At 36.1% G+C, this 21,545-nt stretch overlaps 1 protein-coding gene across 1 annotated transcript in view; it reads right to left on the bottom strand.

The window, feature by feature from the left end:
- The window catches only part of GRIK2 (glutamate receptor, ionotropic, kainate 2), a 208,889-nt gene extending 187,964 nt beyond the window's left edge, over positions 1-20,925 (bottom strand). The window contains exons 1-3 of the mRNA XM_010004187.1: positions 20,883-20,925; positions 20,227-20,394; positions 16,666-16,923 (exon numbers count right to left, since the gene is read on the bottom strand). Coding sequence (XP_010002489.1) covers positions 16,666-16,923; positions 20,227-20,394; positions 20,883-20,925 — 469 coding nt within the window. The remainder of the gene's footprint in view (positions 1-16,665; positions 16,924-20,226; positions 20,395-20,882) is intronic.
- Positions 20,926-21,545: the final 620 nt, after the last annotated feature.

The raw sequence follows: 21,545 nt of genomic DNA, 5'->3' as shown, positions 1-21,545 counted from the left end.
CTGGTACCGGGCAGTTGCCCCTGCGGAGCTGCTGCCGAGCCCTGCCAGCTGGAAAAGAAGCCGCATCCCAGGAGCCACACGCTACGGAAGATGTAAACGCACACACAGACACGCTCTAACTTTCCTGCCGGGTTCAAATCCTCCCTCTCCTTTGATCCACAACCCTCTCTCGGGGAGAACACCTCAAGGGCACCGCACTTTTTACACGACCTCCCTAAAGGACACACAACTTCTGTGATATAACCCCGGTGGCCATTGGTCATTTTTACATTTTTCCCTAAACCTCATCCCTCCGTTGGTGTTCACCCTTAATAAACTGGTTAATTCGTAAACTAAACATTGGTCTCAGTAACAATCTCTGAGCGTGATGGGGATGTGTTCTACCCACCACTCTAAAATACGGTCCTGCAGCGGCCGCACCTCTGTGAGAGGTGAGCACCACGTGTGAGCCCTCGGTGGTATTCAACAACCCCTCCAAATTAGGGGGAGAAGTCATGAAAACATCCTGACAGCCGGTAGCCCCCCTGGCATCAGCTTGTGACACTTCACTAAATCACTAATACTAATGGAAACTACTCATAATTGTTTAGTTATCATCAACGGCAGCACTGTCTGATATGAAAAAACATTGGTACTTCATTCTCTCTCTAAATATTCTTCCTGGTTACAACTGGATGTCAAAGCTGTCAAATTTCAGAAAATGTCATAACATGGAACCACACTACAGTGTCTCCTCCTCCTCTGCTCTGCCCTGGTGAGGCCACATCTGGACTATTGTGTCCAGTTCTGGGCCCCTCAGTTCAAGAAGGGTGAGAGTTCAGCACAGAGCCACAAAGATGATTAAGGGAGTGGAACATCTCCCTTATGAGGAAAGGCTGAGGGATCTGGAGCTCTTTAGCTTGGAGGACACTGAGTGGTGACCTCATTAATGTTTATAAATATGTAGAGGGCTAATATCAGGAGGGTGGAGCCAGGCCCTTTTCAGTGATGTGCAATGACAGGTAAGGGGGCAACGGGCGTAAGCTGGAGCATAGGAGGTTGCACATAAATATAAGGAAAAAATTTCCACTGTGAGGGTGACAGAACACTGGAACAGGCTACCCAGAATTGTTGTGGAGTCTCCTTTGGAGACACTCAAGGCCTGCCAGAACACGTTCCTGTGTGACCTACTCTAGGGGATCCTGCTCTGGCAGAGGGGTTGGGCTAAATCATCTTTCAAGGTCCCTTCCAACCCCTAACATTCTGTGATTCTGTGTCAGTGTGAAATGGTGATAACCTATGACAGAGGATTTAAGACAGCTTTTTTTCCACCATAACTTGTTTTTTAGTAATGAAATGCAGAGAGATTTTAGTAATATAGCATTGCTATGATTTATTGCTATGAAGCTTTTAGATTGTAAAAAAGTTTGGCCTAATACTATCCAACAGAACCAGAATAATAGAAAATATAACTGAAACATAAAATCAGTTTCCACTATTTCATCATTCCCTGGTTTTGACCCTGCAAAGTATTCACATTATTTACTCAATGGTTTCTCCTGAAATCAACTGGAACAGGGATTATAGCTTACTGTATAAAATCTTCCTAAATTAAGATTGCAGGTATGAAGATCTGGCTGAGGATTCCATTTGACCTTGTAGGCCCAAAAGCAGAGTGGGGAAGGATAACCTTGGTATTTAGTCAATTTAAGAATTCTTTCTTAACTCGCAAGTTTATGTCACAGATACGATATCTCATATTTCATCACAATTTCTTGGTAATACCTCTATCATACACAAACATTTTCAAAAATTTATATATTGTTTAAACCAAGAGAATTATGACTTATAGTAAAAAAATATCTCAAATTTCCATCCACTAAAAACATTTCTATAGGATCTTCATTATGAGCTGAAGAACTAAATCCAGTAATTTAGTGTGGACATTTTCCATATAGATCATAATGTGAAAAATGTTAACAGTCTTTGGACATAACATAAAAGCATTCAAAAAATTTAAGGTCAGAGTAAAATGCTTTAACTCAAGAGGGGATAAAAAAATAATTCCATGAGCTCCAGATTATTTTTAATTTCTTGTTTTAACAAGACAGTTGGAAACTTGATCCAGCACAAATAACTTGTAAATATTTTTTACTCCTATTACAGCATATTTAGCAAATCTAATTTTAAACTTGCTATGATTTCTTTGTTTCATTGTGCTTCTACTTTGAAAAGGAAATAAAAGCCACCATTAAAGAATCACAGCAACATCACTATATTTACTGACAATCTTTAGTAGAGATGCTGAGGGCAAAACAGATATAGAAATGAAGTACTTTCTCATGACTTGACCTGGTTGCTGCTTGCTCAGTCACTGAGAAGTGATAGCTAGGGTATACATAACTTCTGAGAAAATGACAGATTTTAACCTATATGGTTGTGAAAATAGTATTTTTAGAAACTAATTAAAAACAAAAAAGTGTAATTTTTAATTCAAATTATATAATTATATTTGCATAAGATGAATTTATGTATTTAATGGAAGCTTAAACTGATTACTTGATTTCTAAATAATCTTTAATAAATATACTTTAAAAGCTACCAAGAAGAGGTGTCTTTTCTAACTTAGAATGTAAGCATATCAGTACCAATTTCACATGATCTGAGGCAATCACCCAAAAGTAATGCTAAAATTAACAACATAACATACATGTAGCCAATAACTGACAGCACCATGTCAATGAAAACACTTAGGATTTTCCCCAAGTATTTCTCATTTCCTTAAGTCTAAGAAAAATAAATAACTTATACCCTTGCTGTAAAAAAAAAAATAATAAAAAATTATTTCAGATTGAAGGAAGAACCAAATTTCAAAGCAGAGTCTTTCTCAAAGGCCAAGTCTTGCCAGTTGCTCAGTTATTCTGATATGCATGCACTTCCACTTAAAACCTACAAGTCACAGGAGTGATAAGGTGGGACAGATAGTATGACACACTCTGACAGATCAAAAGGAAACTTATCTTTTGATGCTCACAAGTTGAATATGATTCAGAAGACAGACAGAAAGACATTCTTGCTAAGTAGCCATGTTAGTTCAAAGCAGATAGTGATGCAAAATGTGTTGCCATGTAACAGACAACAGTATTCAAAGCTGATATATGAGCTGTCAGTATGTGAACTAGAGACATGCATCTATCTGAACTACTTCCATCACACTTAAAAAAGCAAGAAGACAGGGAACAATGGCAGATTTTAGGGCAAGGGACAATAAACTGAATATGCAGACATCTTCGGGACCTTTTTATCCCTGAAGTATTCAGATATCAATGGGAACTTCTGGGATGTGCTGTGTTTTAACATCCAAGTAACATTTAGTGGAAAAGTTTTATGTCACTTTTTTGTTTCCCATTAACCTTCAGTCATTCCTTGCCACACATCATCACACCTACAAAGCACTGCAAGCACAGGAGATCGAGACAAAATTAAACTCTTATCACAGCTTTATGTCACAGATATGTGGTAGGAAAGAGATTATAACCAGTTTCACAAAGCTGGTATTGATCTCCCAGTTGGAGAGCATTAAGCAAACTGCCAAAGATAAGAAGTTCACAATTTGTGAAGGAAAAAAAAATATTGAAAACTATTTAAAAAATAAACATTACCAGTGAAAATGTGCTAAAAGAGACTGAAGATGAGAAGATTCAAAACTGCACTGCTGTTTGAGTCTCAGACTGAGATGACAATTACAAAATATGTATTTACTCAAATCAACGAAAACCAGAATTGTGTCTCATCCACACAGTTGTATTTGGATAAGAGCATGATGATTTTTCCCTCAGAATTTTTCTGCTCTCACTTATATTTGGCCTTTTTGTTTTTCCAGAGGAATCAAATTTTTTCTTAGTTGGGAGGTGAGGAATGAATAAAGTATTATAGTCTATGCTTAAGTGCACTGTGATCCAAAACTGCATCTGGAGTTGCTCAGCAGGAGAGAAATAAACACTTGTTAGTATGATGATTATGACAGTTATCTGAGAAAGGAAACACCTGGGCTTTAGTCCCTGTTCTCATATTTCTATACTGAACTAATTTTCAAGAAAAGCAAGTGATAAAAGTAGCTTTACCCTATTGTGCAGGTTTGGGAATCAGAACCACTCCAAAATAAAACTTACATTTAGGGAAGTGATTGTGAAATTAATTTTATTGTCTACAAAATTAAGTGATTCATGTCATTACATTTTTCTATAAAAGTACTGTGCTCAGTATTTTTAATAAGTAGGGTTTAGAAGAAATCAGATTGCTCTTTCTTGACTATTCTTTCAAAGCATTTTTTACTTAAAACTGCAAAGTGCCTAATCTATATGTTCTACTCATGTTCTCAGGTGTTACCTCAATCACCTTGGTTAAACCTTTGGAGATTTAGTTAAGGTTGTCAAGGAATGTTAAGGTGGGATGGAAGGAAAGGATGCAGTAAAACTAGTGCCTTCCAATAATAAAAAAATGAGCTCTATCTTAGTTGGTCTCTTTTATATATAATCCTGAATATATCAGGTGAAGTCAGTCAAAGTCATTGTTGGCTTTTATTTTTAAATGTAGTAAAAAATTATTCTGTCTGCATTTTCACTTTTTCCTAATACTGTTGTGGCCTATTTGGATGATTGAGATTCCTGAGAGTCAAGTAAACCTGCTTCTTTCTGCTGTGTCCAATTTGTCTGTGGGAATCCCCCCCTGTGTCTATGACTCTGGGCCAAGGTAGTTTTAGTTCAAACAAACATGGATTATGTATACACATACATTTCTGAGCTATTGTTAATCCCAAAGTATCTGTAGTTGCTTTTGTCTGACAGTAGCAAAAATTAACAAACTGGTTATTCAGGATGAAAGCAATGAGCTATCATGCACTGAGAAATAGTCTTTCTGTCAGTAAGGGACAGTTTCAAAAGAGCATGTATGTAGCTTCTCTGTAGCTAATCAGAAAAAGAGGTATCAGAGCCTTCTACGTAGGAAGAAACATAATATCAGAACTATAAGGACAATCAAACAAGGCCTTTCTTCACCATTACATTTATCAATGTAAAAGTCCAGATTTCAGCCTTGAATATTTTCAAAACCACTGATTTACAAGATAAAGTTAAGTACAGCCCTGAGATTAAATGCTGACCTCTCATTTTATTAACATTACAGGATCCCAGAGTAATGAAAAAAAACCCACACCACAACCAACATTTGTGTGGGTAAGCTCCTAAAAACAATCTATTTTAGAACAGTATAGAAAGAATAGTTGCATTTTGGGAATGCACTTCCTGCAGTTCCTTTCATCAGGGACACCTTTTTCCTGTCCCTTTAAATTCTCAATTCCTTCTTTTAGTAGCCACTGTGATAGAGTCTTACCTCTGAATGGCTGGGAAGAATGTGGTGTGAGTAACTCTTTTCAGAAGCTGCCATCAATTCATCTTTAAGGAGAATCCTGAAGGAGCAGTTTGTGAGCTCTCCAGCTGGCATCTTCCTCCAAAGAGATCAATCACATTACCTCGTCGACATGTTCAACTTCAACCAATCCAGGAAGCAAGAGCCTCAAGTTTGTTTTAAAACCTGTGTCTCCAGCTCAGCAGTCTTGCTAGCCATTGCTGTGCCACCTGGCCTGCTCATCAAACTATTTATCATTTTCATTAATGCTGCCTTTGTGCTGCACAGGAAGAATGCAAGCAAATGCACATTGCAGGAGACTGAACACACTAACCTTTTTCTGTACAAAAGAACACTAATGCTCTTTTAAAGGCTATTCCTATGTCCAGAACCTCAAAAACTTCAATAATAATAATATATTGCTTTGCAGAGCTACCAGAATACTTTCACTATTTTCAGCAAGTCATTTCCTCTCACACCTCTATGTACTCTTGAACACTCTGACTATGTTCACATGTTCTATAGTACCTTGATTAATTCATTCCAAGCTTCATTCTCCCTGTATGTGGCCTTTCAGCTATACAAACACACTTAGAGAAGGCACAGGGCTCCAGAACCAGCAGTTCTTGCTGTTAGAAAAATAATTTAGTCATGAAGTTGGGACCAGTTTGGTTTTCCTTGGGTTTGTTTTTTAGTTTCTGGGGGGGTTTTTTGTTTGTTTGGTTTTGTTTGTGGGGGTTTTTTTGTGTGTTGTTTGTTTGTTGTTTGTTTTGGTTTTTTTTGGGGGGGAGTGTTTTGGGAGGTGTTTTTTTGAATAAATGTATTTATTTTGAGCATATCACGAACAAAAATTTTTAGTCACACTGAAAAGCCAGTTCGGGGTCGTCAAGTACAAGAGGACACATCAAAGTTACACTATTTTCAACTGGAAATATTTTTCAAAGACTCTTTCTTGGAAGGTAGCCATGCCAGTAATCAGAAAATACTTTTCAGTTTAGGTAACTAGTTCTCTCCTGGCATTTCTTTTCCCAAATCAGCATCTTCTCATAGTGCTTTTTATCTGGACTGGACTGTGACTAAATCTTCCATTCCAGATAGGAAACTTAATAGAATAGAATAAATGTACTGATGTCAGCAATGCATGTACTGACTTACATTTCTGCTGAAACAAGATTTCTAGGGCTGAGAACTATGTCTTTCTCTAAAACACTCCATAATTGTGGCTATGATGCAGTCTCCCAATATTCTTCTTGCCCTCATGTTGACATATCAAGGGGTGTGCTATTCTGTGGACAGCTGGACATTTATCAAGATAATCAGATAGCTTTGAATAAGCTCCAAAGCTCAATATTAGCATGCAAAAGCCATAATTTAGATGCTTATTTTTACATTAAAGGCTTTACAGTTTCCTTTATTAAAAATAAATTAATTCAACAATGAAGTGTGTATGGGAAGAAAGGATGTACTTGAATGTCTTTGGTTCCAAATTTTGGTTTGAGCTTTAAAGGTTCAGCGTTAGAGAGCTGATAACAGATCTGCCTTCACATCCTCAACTTTTGGATTCAACTGCATGCTCAGGTATATTAATTAGCACCCCCGGGGCATATTAGGAAAAAAAAATCCAGTCCCCAAACTTCAGATGATTCTTCCTTTCTATGTGGAAGAATAGACCTGAGTCAAGACCTTTAACCTTTATCTGCAGCAGTCTTACCCATTCTTGCTCTACCTAAGCTCAAGAAACAGTCTACTTTGTTGGAGAACCTATGATCAACAGTGATCATACAAATGGTATGAGAATATGCCAGCAGACTGAGGAGACTTCTTTCACTCCATGACCTGTGCTTCCACAAATGACCAGTTCAGAACTTCAGGACTTAGAGCACAGTAACACTAATATCTGAGAAAACTGCTCCCTTCTAAAACAAACAAACAAAATCCTATATTGTTGACTAGACGTGTGTGTGTATTTGAAATATAAACCTCATTATTATGAGAGATCTAAAGGAGTCTAGGCTAAAGACAGAAAAAACCTTTATTTTAAACTAAAAAAAAAAATCTATTTTGAAGCAACTATTTGGTTCAGGAAAGCAGAAGAGTGTTTAATTATATTTGTAATTATTATTTGAGATTATTAAAATGCTATATGCAGGAGAGACTAGCTTATTGGTTAAAAATCACTGAACAAGAAAATCAGGGATCCGGGTGTAGCTCCACAGTCAGATTTCTATTCTGATACTGTTCATGTTACTTAATTTTTCTGTCTCTTGGGTCTTAGCATATGAATGTTAAACGCATTTTACTGCTGTTTCAGCATAGCCAGCTGTAATTGAAGTGCAAGGCAATAATCAGCTTTATTGTTTTCCTTAAATATGCTAAGCGAGCATGTCAGAGCACGGGTGCAAATGGCTTTTTATAGTTAGTTTCAGATAGCCAATCCCAGTTCAGCCTATTTCCAGTAACAATTCTTTTCTAATAATGGCTTTTCAGCACTGCAGTGAAAAAAAAAAAAAAAAAGCCCTCTACCCCATCCCACACAGTTCCACAAGAGGGAATCAATGTGCTGCTTAACTTCAGAAAAGTTGTTTTCATATCAGCTGGTTATCAGCTGCAGCATTCAGCAGCTAGAAAAGAGAGAAAACTGTTCATTCCTTTCCTCACCCCTGCACCTAGTGTGTGAAAATGTAAGAAAAAAAGGAATTTAAAATAATTCAAGAAATTGTTGACAATTAAGAAAACATTAAGCCTTTTACATCCTTTTATATATAGTCTCCAGAAACATGTGACATTCTTTTACATATGTGGCTCTGTTATTACACGACTGATTTGAAATACTGTTATTCAGTTTTCTGAACATGTATCTTGAAAATTTTAGGGAAGCTTTATCTTTAGTTCAGTGTGATGATGGTGGCAGCAATGACAATTAACAGTCCTGAGCATTTCAGAAGAATTCTTGTAATAGTGTGAAGGATGGTCTTTGAAGTGGATCACATCTATGACCAGTGCAGTTTAATGGAAGTGAAGAGGAAAAAAAGAGACCTACTACAGTCAAAAGACAAAACAGCTTTTGTCAAAGCTGTCAGAATCAATGACAAAAGAAGCAGCAGAACAAGTTAGCAATTTTTAGCCACAGAAGTATCACTGTTGTATCAAACTATACAAAAGTAAATAAAAAATGTTACCTACTAGAAATTGAAATGGACTTCCTTGAAAAAGAAACATAAACGAACATACTAAACTACAATTTACACTAGGTAAGCACATTTATTCTTGGAAACAAAAGCAGTTATATTTCTTTTGCTTAAAAAGCTGAGACTGATGTAGAGCAATTCACAAAAGGGTTGACACTTCAAGTGCATTTCAATGTTCCTCCAACCAGAGGACAAAATATATAATACTAAAGTAGGAGTAAAAGAGTCATTAACTTTGGATAAATCCGAGTTTAGATTTATGTCCTATGCAAGATGTCATTCTGATTATGTCTCCATTTTTCTGTTTTCATTTTTCACTTAAATAGCTTTCCTATCACATTTTTCTGTATTCGAAAATAGCGAATAGAATTTTCCAGTCTTCATGAAGGAGTTATTTTTGATCATAAGTCCTTCAGCCAATTTTCTGTAAGATTGAAATTCTTCAGTTTATTCAAAGCCATAGAAGTAAAACAATATAAAGTGCCACTTGGAATATGTTCATTGTTAATGCAATAATTTCTGGAAATATTCCCTCTACTTCTACTCATTGGACTTATGGAAAAATACTGCAAAGCACATTATTAATTAATTTTATTTTTTATTCTAAGCTTATTATTTTCTTTTTATGACACCATGTCATGTTGCAATAAAGCCAAATTTAATTATTGGCCAAAATAAAGGGGCAGCTGTGGTACACCTCATATTACAGCTGCACTTCATTCTAACCATTTTTAAGCAGGTTCCAAGTTAGGAAAGAATCTATTAGGAGTAGATGGATGATTTAAATGATTGAGATGTTAAGTGAACTTTAGAAACTAGGATAAATGTACTTCAAAATTTGGACAAATATCTAAGTTGGGATAAATCTGAGCTTGACTGTTTTTTCCAGACTTTGAGACTTTGAAAACTCGGGTGCCTTGAAGACTGTTTTTTTGTTGTATTCAATTTCAGTATTATTTAAGAAATCATCAACTAGTCTGAGTCTTGTTTTAGACTCCAACGAATTCTATTGGTAGACATTCCAGTTTTAATGACATTCACCTTCTTGAATTCTATTCTGTGTATTTTACTCTTTTGTACTTCCCCGATAACAAACCATTATTTGCCATTCCCAGACGTTGATTCACTATCAGAAATACCTCAAGAGCACTTCATATGTGGGCATTCAGCATGCAAAAAGTCAACATACATTGTAACATCTTTCTAAGAATACTGTAAGGACTCCGTAATTCTACACTCCTTTTCCCAGTACATACCTAGTTTGACGTATTTGTTGCTACCAAAACCTCACCTTTGGTTAGTTTTGTTAGGTGATTCTAGAAAGGAATGGAAGAAAAAGCCTTGCCATAATTTTCATGGTTATATGGCTTTCTTTGGACATTGATGCCCAGCAATGCAAATCATAACAATACTCCTTTGTGATTTTTATAATTGCACTGTTTCTCCCAGCAGATTTCTCCTACAATGTTGTGGACAGAGCACCACAGAATACCCTTAAGAAATCTCTTTTTCTCCCTGTCATCTACTCCTGAACAAGCTTTACCCTTCTGTATCAAAATTTCAAACCTGAAATATATTCTACGTTATGATAGCCATGTCAGTTTTTGAGTTTGTTGCAGAAAAGCAAGATTGAAGACTTGTTTTCTAAAGTCAGGTAAAATACAGTTATTACATCAGTTGTCAGATGTCCAAACACAGCATTCTCAACTCATTTCATTCCTTCTCTCTCATTTTGCTAAGAACAGGCCTTAGTTTTACAGATGTGTTTATAAAGGAGAACAATTTTTTACAGAAATTGAGAAGTTGCAGAATCAATTTACAGAAAGCAGAGATGAACATGCCTTTTCAGACCATCTTGTGTTTTATCCTCCTTCTCAATTGCCTGTTCTCCAAAGTTTCTTGAACACTTTTTCTCATCTTTCTAGTGCAATATGTATAACCTCCTTAAAGAGAAATTTCATCCCCAGACAAGATTTACTTTGAATCACTTACAAGAGTTTTTTTCTTTAATCCTTTATCAATATTGCCCACCTGGCATCATCCCACACCATTTTACCCCCAGGATATTTAACTCCCCTTAGTGTAAATTTACATTTACAATTACATAAATTTACATGCAAAGGTAAGTATCTTTTTTCTATTAGTATTATAGGGTGAAAAAGAAGGGAAAAACCCCAACAATCCATAAACATCAAACCACAAGATATAAGCTATTTGAAAATAAGATATGTGAAACACAGAATATAATAGTTCTGTTGTACAGGACCTACAAAAGTCATCTAGTCCAACTGCCTCATGGCTGACCTAAAGTTAAAACATGTTGTTAAGGACATTTTCCAAATGCTTCATGGTAAGCATGGGACATCAACCACCTCTCTAAGAAGCCTGTTCTACTGTTTGACCAGCCTCTTGGTAGAGAAATACTTCCCAACCTCCTCTGACACATCTCTGAACCATTCCCAGGTGTCCTATCACTGGATATCAGGTAGAAGAAACCAGCACCTCTCTTGTCACTTCCCTTCCTTAGGAAGTTCTCTCCAAACTAGGTAAACCAAATGTCCTCAGCCACTCCTCAGAGGAGCTGATGTCTTCCAGCCCTGTCACCAGCTTTGCTGTCCTCCTCTATACACATTCAAATACCTTAACATCCTTTCTTAAATTCTGGGGGCCAGAGCTGCATACAATACTCAAGGGGAGGCCACAGCAATGTTAAATACAGCAGGAATAAAGTAATGTAAATGTTAAAACTGCTCCAAAAAATAAATGTTAGTTTGGTTTACAAATTTATACTACCTCTGTACTACAGTAAAAATAGCAGCAAAAAAGCATTTATATTTTTCCTTCACTTGAATTAAAGCACAGGGTTTGATACTCAAGACCAACACAAAATATTTTTATTTTTATTTCTGAAGTAATTTTTTCTAGCTTTTACTTTGGCTTTTGTTCATAAATGCAACAGATTTTTGGTGTTTATACTCATTCATCCAAGACCAAAACAAATGTTAATTAAAAAAAAAAAAAAAGTAGAACCCTGTTTTTGTATCAACTTGACCTGTATAAAGCATTAGTTGGCAATAAAAGTACCACTAAAATTTAAAGGCCCCAGCATCTAATTGTTCAAGTAGTCTTTGTTTTGGAATTTTCAGAGATTCACAAACTTATTTAGAATTTGTCTAGTCTGTTTCCTTCAGCATCAAAATTTAGAACTTGCACTGGAAATTCAGTTACTGTTTTGAGACCAATTGAAACCAGCTGATGAACATACTGCTGTTTTTCCAGTTTCCTTTTTAAGACAATTTACTGTAGCAAATCTGTAAATCTGAAAGGACTTAATTAGTATCCAGGGACAGTTTAGTGGTATTTGAGTAATAAAAAGTCCACAAATCACTGTAAGGAAAAAAGCAAAGCTAACTAACCTCTTATTACAACCTGCTATTTTTATTTTTTTTTTTTAAATGGGAAATTCTAGTTAAAATGAATATATTTCACCATTTAGAATTATCACAGGAAGCAATATTTATCTTCAGACTGGAAAGAAAACTGTTCTAGAGCCTCATTCCATTTTTTTGTCTGCACAGCAGATGGACTGCACTAAAAAAAAAAAAATTTGAGAGCTAAAATAAAGGAAGAAACTAAGTCATAGAAAGCAGAGTGTAGCTATTATTTAGTGCTAAAGGAAGTCAAGTGCAGGAGTATTCAAACACAGATTTACAGGAAAAGGACTTACACATTTTTTTCTTCCCTGAAAGAACAGACTCATTACCTGCTGGCACAATACCTACTCCACAAAATGCTACCAGGACAGAAGGCTTTTTTATAATATTAAAATCTTTGTCCATTCTGTGTTCATTTTTGTTCGTATTACCTTATATGCACTGCAACAGACTGCATCCCTTCTTACTGAGACTAGGTAGAATTAACATTGAGTTTATTTTTCTAATGCATTCTATTTGTAGTCTTGACTCTATCTTACTATGATGTATTCAACCTGATATTTTCACTTTCCTGCATTATTGATCATACCCCTTTAGAAGTATCTCTGTCCCTAGTCTAGCATGACACAACAACAGTTTTCTCCTGGGCCAAGATATCCTGCTTTCCTTATTCCAGGCTTCTGATCACGAGGCAGATCTGATCAGCATAGAACAACCCCATATTTTGAAGTTCAGACTGACATGAGGAGCAGCAGCCAGACTCCCTAGGTTAATCTCCTTTGACTTAGCTACTTCTGCATCATAAAATTAGGGAGGGTTGGAGGCAGGGTCTAGTTGTTCATGAAAAGCAACTTCATGTCTTTTCTCAAATTAGTAGCAAGTTGAACAGCTATTCATTCACAGAGGGGACAGTGAGGGAGATGACCCAATAGTGGCTCTTCATTATGGTAATCTTCTAGAAGTGCAGATGTTCATTATTGCAGAGAGAGACCTGGGACTCCAAATTTCTCTGCTATTATGAACTGAGTTCTGAACATGGAGTGGATTCCTCTGTGTCACCTTATTATCACACAATCTCAGACCAGATTTGATCTTGGTCAAATACAAGTGATGACAGTTTATTTTGCACATCTCACCACGTGAATGTTGTCAAGGCAGCTATGCTAAGGATTGAAAGGCACACAAACACACTACGGAAGGCTGAATCTACACTTGTGTGGAGTGCCTTGTGTAGCATCAGCAGAATGCTCTCCTCTCTATTAGAGACACACAACTGGCTTGTTTTCCTATAAAAACACTGGGGATTGCACAATGGTGCTGTCAAGAGGCAGCTGAAGTTTGCATTTGAACTACCAGTCTCCAATGCATTCCTAGGAATGACACTGAAGTTAACATGGGCTTTTACTGACTGCAGAGTGTCAAATAACCACAGAGGTTTTTCCATTTGTGTTTAATCAAGAAAATTATCCCCTACTGAAGGATGAATACCATTAAATTTGACATACAGGAAACTCCCTATAAATTATCTTGAGAAGTATCCAGACCTAATTCATGCATGTTTTCTATCTTTTCATCCTGTCCATAAGATTAGTATTGTCTCTCCTTGTATCCTTGTTTACAAAGTAATAATACACATTAATTAAATTTGTTCCCCCAGAAATATTAATTTTAGCATTTAGCATTTAGAAAATGATTCCTGTAACTGATGTACTGACATCTGATTGTCTTGACCAGGATGTAACTTGGGAAAATGTCCATTCAGATAAAGGAAATTCATAACACAAAAAACATAATATAGGGCACACATTATAATCCTTAATAAGTTATCAATGTAGGAGAATGGTGATTAAAAAGAGAAGAGGACAGGAAAATAAGACTCATGTCTATCTTACATTCAGGAATCACTGGACAAATGTAAGACATAGATATGTAGCAATAAATGTCTTTGTCCCCACTAAACAAGAAATATGCAGACTGCCTGGAGATGGTCCACAGAAGAGGCACAAAGATGATCAAAGAACAGGGAAGCCTGCTGTACAAGAAAAGACTTAGATAGTTAGTTTTGTTCAGACTTGGAAAAACAGAAGGCTTATTACCATGTTCTGGTACTTAAAGGATGGCTATGAAGAAGATGGAGACTCCCTTTTTACAAGGAGTCACGTGGGAAAGATGGCAATGGGCAATGGGTGAAAGTTACTCCTGGGGAGATCCTGGCTGGTCACCAAAAGAAAGTTTTTCATTAGGAAAACAGTCAGAGATTGAAATAATATCCCTAGGGAAGTGGTGGATTCCCTAGCACTGGACACTTTTCAGTACCTGCTTCCTTTCAAAAGGTTGCTCTCTCTCTACCCCTTGCCTCAAAAAACACCAGTTTGCAGTTGAGCTCTAGCAAGATTTAAACTACTTCTTTAAGACTGACAGTTTCTCATAGCCAAGAGTTGTTCCCATATGTACTTCAAAGGCAAGTGAAGTTGTGGACTTCCCAGAAGTGTATGCTGCTTTTGAAGTCTTTGAATTATCCATAGGAGATGCTACTAACAAAGAAAAACTGACAAGTTTTTTCAAAAAATAGAATTTAAATTTACTTAGAGCAAATGCCACAAAAAAGGGAGAGGATTGCCTTTTCCAAAATGGGTTATTTATTCTGTCTCTTCAGACAGCAACAGCTTTCAAGAAAAAAACATGTTGTATCTGGGATGAATGTTTATCACCAGGAACACTCAGTATCATAATATGAAGAAGCACCTAGCCATTCCAGAAAGAAATGCAAATTGAAAAATCAATATTTTCTGAAATAAGCTTTAACCTTTTAAAATAAACTAAGCAGCTGATTCTCCTGATTTATTGTCAAATTTATTTAACATTTATTTAGAAAGAGCTCATTTTTTTTCTCCTAAATGTTTACAGTAGTCACACGTAGAACATTTATAAGAAAAATTTATTTTCTATCTTAATTCCTATTTCTACTTCAATTCTTATTTCTAAACATATTTTATGAAAAGCTGAAGTCTAGCATGACTGTTTGCACTGAAAACCTGGAGTTTAGAGAGTCACTAACCATGAAATATTCTTTTTGTGGTTTTGCTTTATTTTGCTTTGTAAGGGAGTGAAAATTACATGAAAATATTGAGCAAAGCAGTTTCAAAGTGTTGAATCATTACCTTTCTAACTCAAAGGCCTGTTTTAAAAGGTAACTGGTTTATTTTTAAAATAGTCTCCAAAGGATATAAAACAAAGAAATCTTTCCAATTGATGTAAACCTGAATCTATAACTGTTTCACTGAACCACAAATTACCTTTTCAATCATCATTTGATTAAAATGTGAGGCTTTTGTTTTCCTTCCTGTCCTATTTCACAATAACAAATAAATAAAAAATTAATAGACTGTGCATCTTTTGCCTTAGGTTTGTAAAGCTGAACTTGAAATCAGAAGGTTGTTTACCTGAGGGTTTGGTGACATCAGCCAACAAAGTTTTAAGGATAAAGCCTCAAAATGTCACCATCTTCTAGTTTGTTTATTTGTTTTAAAGCAGAGAAAAAAAAAAAGTTATAGATAATTTTATGCACTTCGATCTCTGCTCCATTCTCACTTTTCATAGCTATATACACATTTTATTTGAACTTAGATAATAAGCAGGGATTCTGTCCTGCTGTAACTGCTGTTATCTTTCAGAGTTAGTCTTCAGTACAGGTGGTCTCACATGTAACACATTGTTTCTTTATCTTATATATATATATAATTTATGTATTTCAGACAAATAGATGGTAGCATTATGTAGCAAGAAACAGTCTTCCAGTTCACTGAACCATGAGAAGGGTTTGAGGCTCACCATGCTCTTTTCTTGCCAATGGCTGTTCAACCATCATGGAAAAAGTTAGCACCATTTCCAAAAAGATTAAACATGTTTCATTTGGCTAGGTACCTGTCTTGTATCTTCCATTACAGTCAGATTTTCTTCTTACCAAGATCTGACCATCACTAGACAGACCTCAAATCAAAAAAGTTTTAAAAATATTTTTCAAATATGTCACTGTCAAGTTAAAACAGAAGGGCAAAAGTAATTTTAGGGTGAGATAAGGGAAAGGCAGCAAACTGGTATATTTCTGCTGGCAAGTAAGGAGTTCAACTCATGTAACTCATCTGAAAAACAAGCCTCCAAAGTTCCTTTGGTTTCAGCTCCCAGCAGCTAAAACCAAAGCTTCTTCTGCAATCCTCTCTAAAAAAGCAGCTACCAACATTCCAAACAAATACAGCATCTGTTTTCTAACTTAACAAATGTTGGAAGCAGCACCGGAATTTAGGTCTTCTATTTCACCAGGCATACTAGTACATCTTTAAAGTTACCAAATTTTACTTTATATAAAATCAAAAGACACAGCTGTTAGCAACTGTTAAGACATTGCAGGAAATGCAGATAGATTATGTCTGATTTATTGACAGCTGTGAGCTCAAACACAGAGAACTGAGCAACTGAAGCACACTTATGAGAATATTTATGCTAATAAATACACATTATTTGATATTTGTTACATTGCCAATAGAGATCCTTATAATTTAGGTAAGATTTATTAAATTAAGAAATATGAGTAGTGATATCCCTCCTCCCTCTTTGTATAGATGAGTATATCTGCCCACAGTCAAATCCTTTAGCCTTACCAGTGCTGTCATCATAAACAACAGTAACTGTTTTCCACTTGAAGAACTGCACAAGGTCAAGGATGGCTCGGCTGAGTGAAGAGAAATCTGGATAGAGGCTGACATAGAAGGAGTCCTTGTTGTCTGACACCTGATGTTTCCAGCGGGTCTGGATATGTGGAACACCCAAAGCGTTGCAGATGGATTGCACAGCATTAGCTGAGGAGCTATGGGATGGTCCGAAGATGGCAGCCACCCCTAGGGACAGCTGATCGCAGGCTGAAGAGGAGACAGAATTCTGTCAATGATGAGAGGAAAGAAAGCAGTGTGCCAGAAAGTATTGCACAATTGATATTAAACAAAAGGCATTCCATGACATGTAACTTCATTGCTGACAGAGCTCCCTGCTTGTGTAACACTCACACAGATATCGACTTCAGAATACACTGATAGGCTTTTACTATGAGCTGATGAACAGCAACACTTAACATTGAAATAGTACTGAGCTACATTTAATAAACATTTCTATGTCAGTGGAAGTCACAAAGGCCAGCAACTGTGTATCTTTCAAAAAGCACTGACAAGAAAAGAGATTTGTGCTCAGCTGCATCTTTTCAATTGGAAAAGGGCCACATGGGACAGTCTTCTAACCTAGGCAGTTTAACTGTTGACTTCTTCCTCAATCAAGCAACACTGTTTCTATTGAGGTTTTAATTACTCAGAACTTGGATGTGTTAAGTAGACTCTAGGTAAGTATCAAAAAACTTATTAATGTCATTGAAATGGAAAGTTTAATTCCTGTATCTGAAAATACAGAAATCCTGTTCCTGAAAATCTGCATGTTGACTAGTAAAATGTAAAGGTAATTTTCCCTAGAAGAAAAACTAAATTGTTATCTCCTAATGAAAATAATTCAGTGTAATTCAGCAGTAGAAACAAATCTTGCTGCTTTACTTTTCTCAGCAAGTGAAAATTAATTGTTTTAATGAACACATCCTTTTAAATATCATTAAAATATTGTGAAGTCTTTCAAATGCATTCCAGAAACTATGCTGGCACATCTTCTTAATAGCAGCAGTGGTTTAAATGAACTCTTGTGTACACACAGGATATCCACTACATTTCTGAGTAGCAGATCGGGGCCTAAATTGCTAGTTTGATTTAAAAAAAAAAAAAAAAAAATGCTAATATTGCCCTTCCTAAGAGTAATCAACTAGCATTATGCAAATGTCAGTAAATGGGATCACTAACAGCAGCAATAGCCACCAGATGGCTTTTCAATGGACTTTTTTACCCCCCCTCTTTCTGAGATTTGAATAATGCAATGCTTTCACGTGTGACAATATGGCACTGGCACTATCAGACACAAACCAATTTTTCCAGTGCATTGAGGAATATTTTGTTTGTATTTAGATTATTCTTTACTGAAACAGTATCTTGAAAATATTGACTTGCCTTCAAGTTGCTCTTTTATGTAGTACTTTTAAAAATCCATTAATATTTAATCTGTATTCAACTTCAAAACTGTGTTACTAGGAGGTCTAAACAGGCTATTTCTGATGCAGCTCCTGCCTGCTCACTAATGGACATAATCATGAACCACAAAATTAGTCAAATACTTAAAGCTCATTGTTAAAACTCGGCTTTGGAGCCATCATAATAAAATGAACCATTTTGTGTTAACCTTTAGCCTTTGATTCTGAACTAAAGCACCTGTCAGCACAAATGTATTTGGCTGTATTGCAAACTGATGAAGCAAAAAGCTATTAGCACTGGAAGATTACACAGATTTTGATACAGGCTGACCAGTTACAAATAAAAGAGTTGCATTCTCATCCAAGATGCAAGTGATAACAATGAATATATGCAATCTATTCAATATAGCCAATCAATGGCATGTTGCTATTCTGCTTCAGCTATACTAGTCTGTCTAGAATTAGCAGCCTAAGATTAGGGGGTAGCTTGCACCTTCAAGCAAACCCCAATTAAGGACTAAAAGTAGCTGTATTGTCTCAGGAAAGGTGTAAAGAATTCAAGACCACAGAACAAATTTCTCTGCTCTCTATATACTCCTCAGGAATGGAGAGAAACTGTCCCATTAAATTGCACAGGACAGAATGTGCTCGAGTCAGGAAGCAGTTGAATTTGAAAAATTAGGGGGAAAGGAGAAAGAAGGGGCTAGAATTAAAGATCAGTTCTTTTATTCACTTAGCTGAGATGTAAAGGAAAGAGCAGTTTCTGTTAGAACCTGCTGTAATGCATCATCCAAAACACTAGAATAACAACACAAAAATACACTATTAAAGGTGTTGTGTCTCCTTCTTCTACACAGTCTCCATTGCAAACCATCTTGCTAGGCACAAATATTTAGCCTATAATATTCTTCATAAATTTAGTATAATATTTTTTATAAACTGAAGAATATTACAGTGACCAAACTGTGTGTATTTCTGTACAAATATGGATACTATTTCCACACCTAACAACAACGTGTATTAGAACTGTTTTTTTAACAAAAAAAAAAAAAAAAAAAAAAAAAAAAAACCCACAACTGGTTCTCAAGATTAATTCTGTATGTTATAGCAAAAGAGAAAATAATTCTTAATTTCTAAACTGGATTTTTAAAATCAGTATTATATTCCACTTTAAAGATGTGCTTCAGGTACATTTGTCCTGAGAAAACAGCCTTTCCCTTTGTAGCATTTCCAATGTGGCATCACGTGGTTTTATTCATCTTTGCACCGAAAATCCCCTATTGTGTAAAGTTTTCAAGACTTCATCCCTTGGAAGTGGCATGTTAGGACCAGATCACTTGGCAGATTTAGGCTAGAAATCTGTCATACAAAAAATACAGGTTAACTTGAGCCTTTCACCCTTCTTATTTTCTTCATACAAATTCTTTCATACTATGTAAGAAAATGTTTTTACAGAACACGTAATACAGTGCAAAAATCAGTCCTGCTGAGTTCTGACACCAGACTTTGGTTTTTTTCCTATAAATATGTATTGAACTTATTGAGGTTTGTACTTTCTAGGTCATAGCCATGATGCCAGTACCACCTGCATATATTGTCATAGATTTGAATGTAAAGCAACGTGAAAACTTCAATGTTTGTGATGATCAAAAATTTGAAAATTTAAGAAAAATGATCAGTTTTTAAGTTTTAATTTTCTTTAAACAAATCATTTATAGTTTGGAGAAAAATGTTGAACTGAGGCCTAGACATTCATTTGATAATAAAATTCTTAGGCACAGGCCTTGCTGACATAAGATGCACAAAATTACAACTATTTTTTCCCTTTTGAAGCCCACACCTGATTAACTATATTAGACTTTAATATGCTAAAGGTTTTTGTAGAGATGTACTTAAAGTGATTGAATGTTTAAAACTGAATTGAGTGTAATTTTCAAGCAGTTACTATTACAGCCTTCAAGGAAATGTCTTTAAAGCAGTTCTTTGATGCCAGCCACAAACTTGTAAAGTCTCACTGCGTATGGATTTATTGGACAGACATTTTGTCTGGTAAACCAAGTGAGCCATATTACTCATTAAAAAAATAAATAAATATGCAAAAGGTTACCTTTTTTGGATGCTTCAAAACTGTCATAGAGATTTATCTTTTGGGTGTCGTATGTTAATGTGGTGTTTGGCAGAAGAGTTCTGTTTCTGTTGATTGTGTTCACAGCAAATCTGAAGGCTAATTCTTCTGCTCCCATTGGACCAGATTCCACACACTCAAAAATGCCTCCTGGTGGTGAGAGAAAGAAGAAACAAAAAAACCAAACAAACTAAAATAAAACCACAAACAAACAAACCAAACAAACTAGGAATGAGCTAAAATGGCATACAAGAGTCACAGAATCACAGAGTTGCTGGAGTTGGAAGGGGCCTCTAGAGACCATCTAGTCCAACACTCCCACTGAAGTAGGATAAGCTAGAGCACTTTACACAGGACTGTATCCAGGCAGGTTTGGAATATCTTCAGAGATGGAGACTCCACAACCTCCCTGGGCAGCCTGTCCCAGGGCTCTGTCACCTTCACTGTAAAGTTTTTCTTCATATTTAAATGGAACTTCCTATGTTCCAACTTGTACCTTTTGCTCCTCATTCTGACACTGGGAAGTGCTGAGAAGAGCCTGTCTCCATCTTCCTTGCACCAACCCTTTAGATATTTATATACATTGATCAGGTGTCCCCTCAGCCTTCTCATCTCCAGGCTGAACAGTCCCAGCTCACTCAGCCTTTCCTCATCAGGGAGATACTCCAATCCTCCAGTCATCTTAGCCTCTTCTGGACACTCTCCAGTAACTCCCTGTCTCTTGAACTGTGCAGCCCAGAACTGGACACAGTATTCCAGCTGTGGCCTCACCAGGGCAGAGTAGAGGGGGAGAATGACCTCCCTCGACCCACTGGACACATTCTTCTATATGCAACCACAAAGAACATCTTTGATTATCAGTGTGGGAAAAAGTTCATCACCCTGAAATGTTTAACTTGATAAACCTGACAAATCATAACTAATGAAATTATTATTTTTTAGTTCGGGGTCAAAATACAAATAACCCTGCAACAAATCAAACTTACCTTAAAGAAAACCTATGTGGAGGTTTTTTGTTGTATTTTTGTTTGTTTGTTTTTCCAGACAACATTCATTTTATTATTTTGAATAAACAGTGTGGCAATTTAAACTAACCACACAATTTTGAATAATAACAGGAAAACATGAAGAATATTTGAAGTTGTTATTATTTTACATATATAAACTTGGATTATTACATGTATCCATTCCAGATCAGACACCAGCTATGTGTGTGTGGCAGGAAGGAGGGAGATTTCTAGATTCTTTTTTTCTGGGCTTATAATAAGCTCATCAGAAGTCTAGAACAACAGAAAAAAAGA

The sequence above is a fragment of the Chaetura pelagica genome, unplaced genomic scaffold (assembly GCF_000747805.2).
Source record: "Chaetura pelagica isolate M959 unplaced genomic scaffold, ChaPel_1.0 scaffold258, whole genome shotgun sequence".
NCBI classification, from domain to species: Eukaryota; Metazoa; Chordata; class Aves; order Apodiformes; family Apodidae; genus Chaetura; species Chaetura pelagica.
This window is presented reverse-complemented; position numbering and strand designations above follow the sequence as displayed.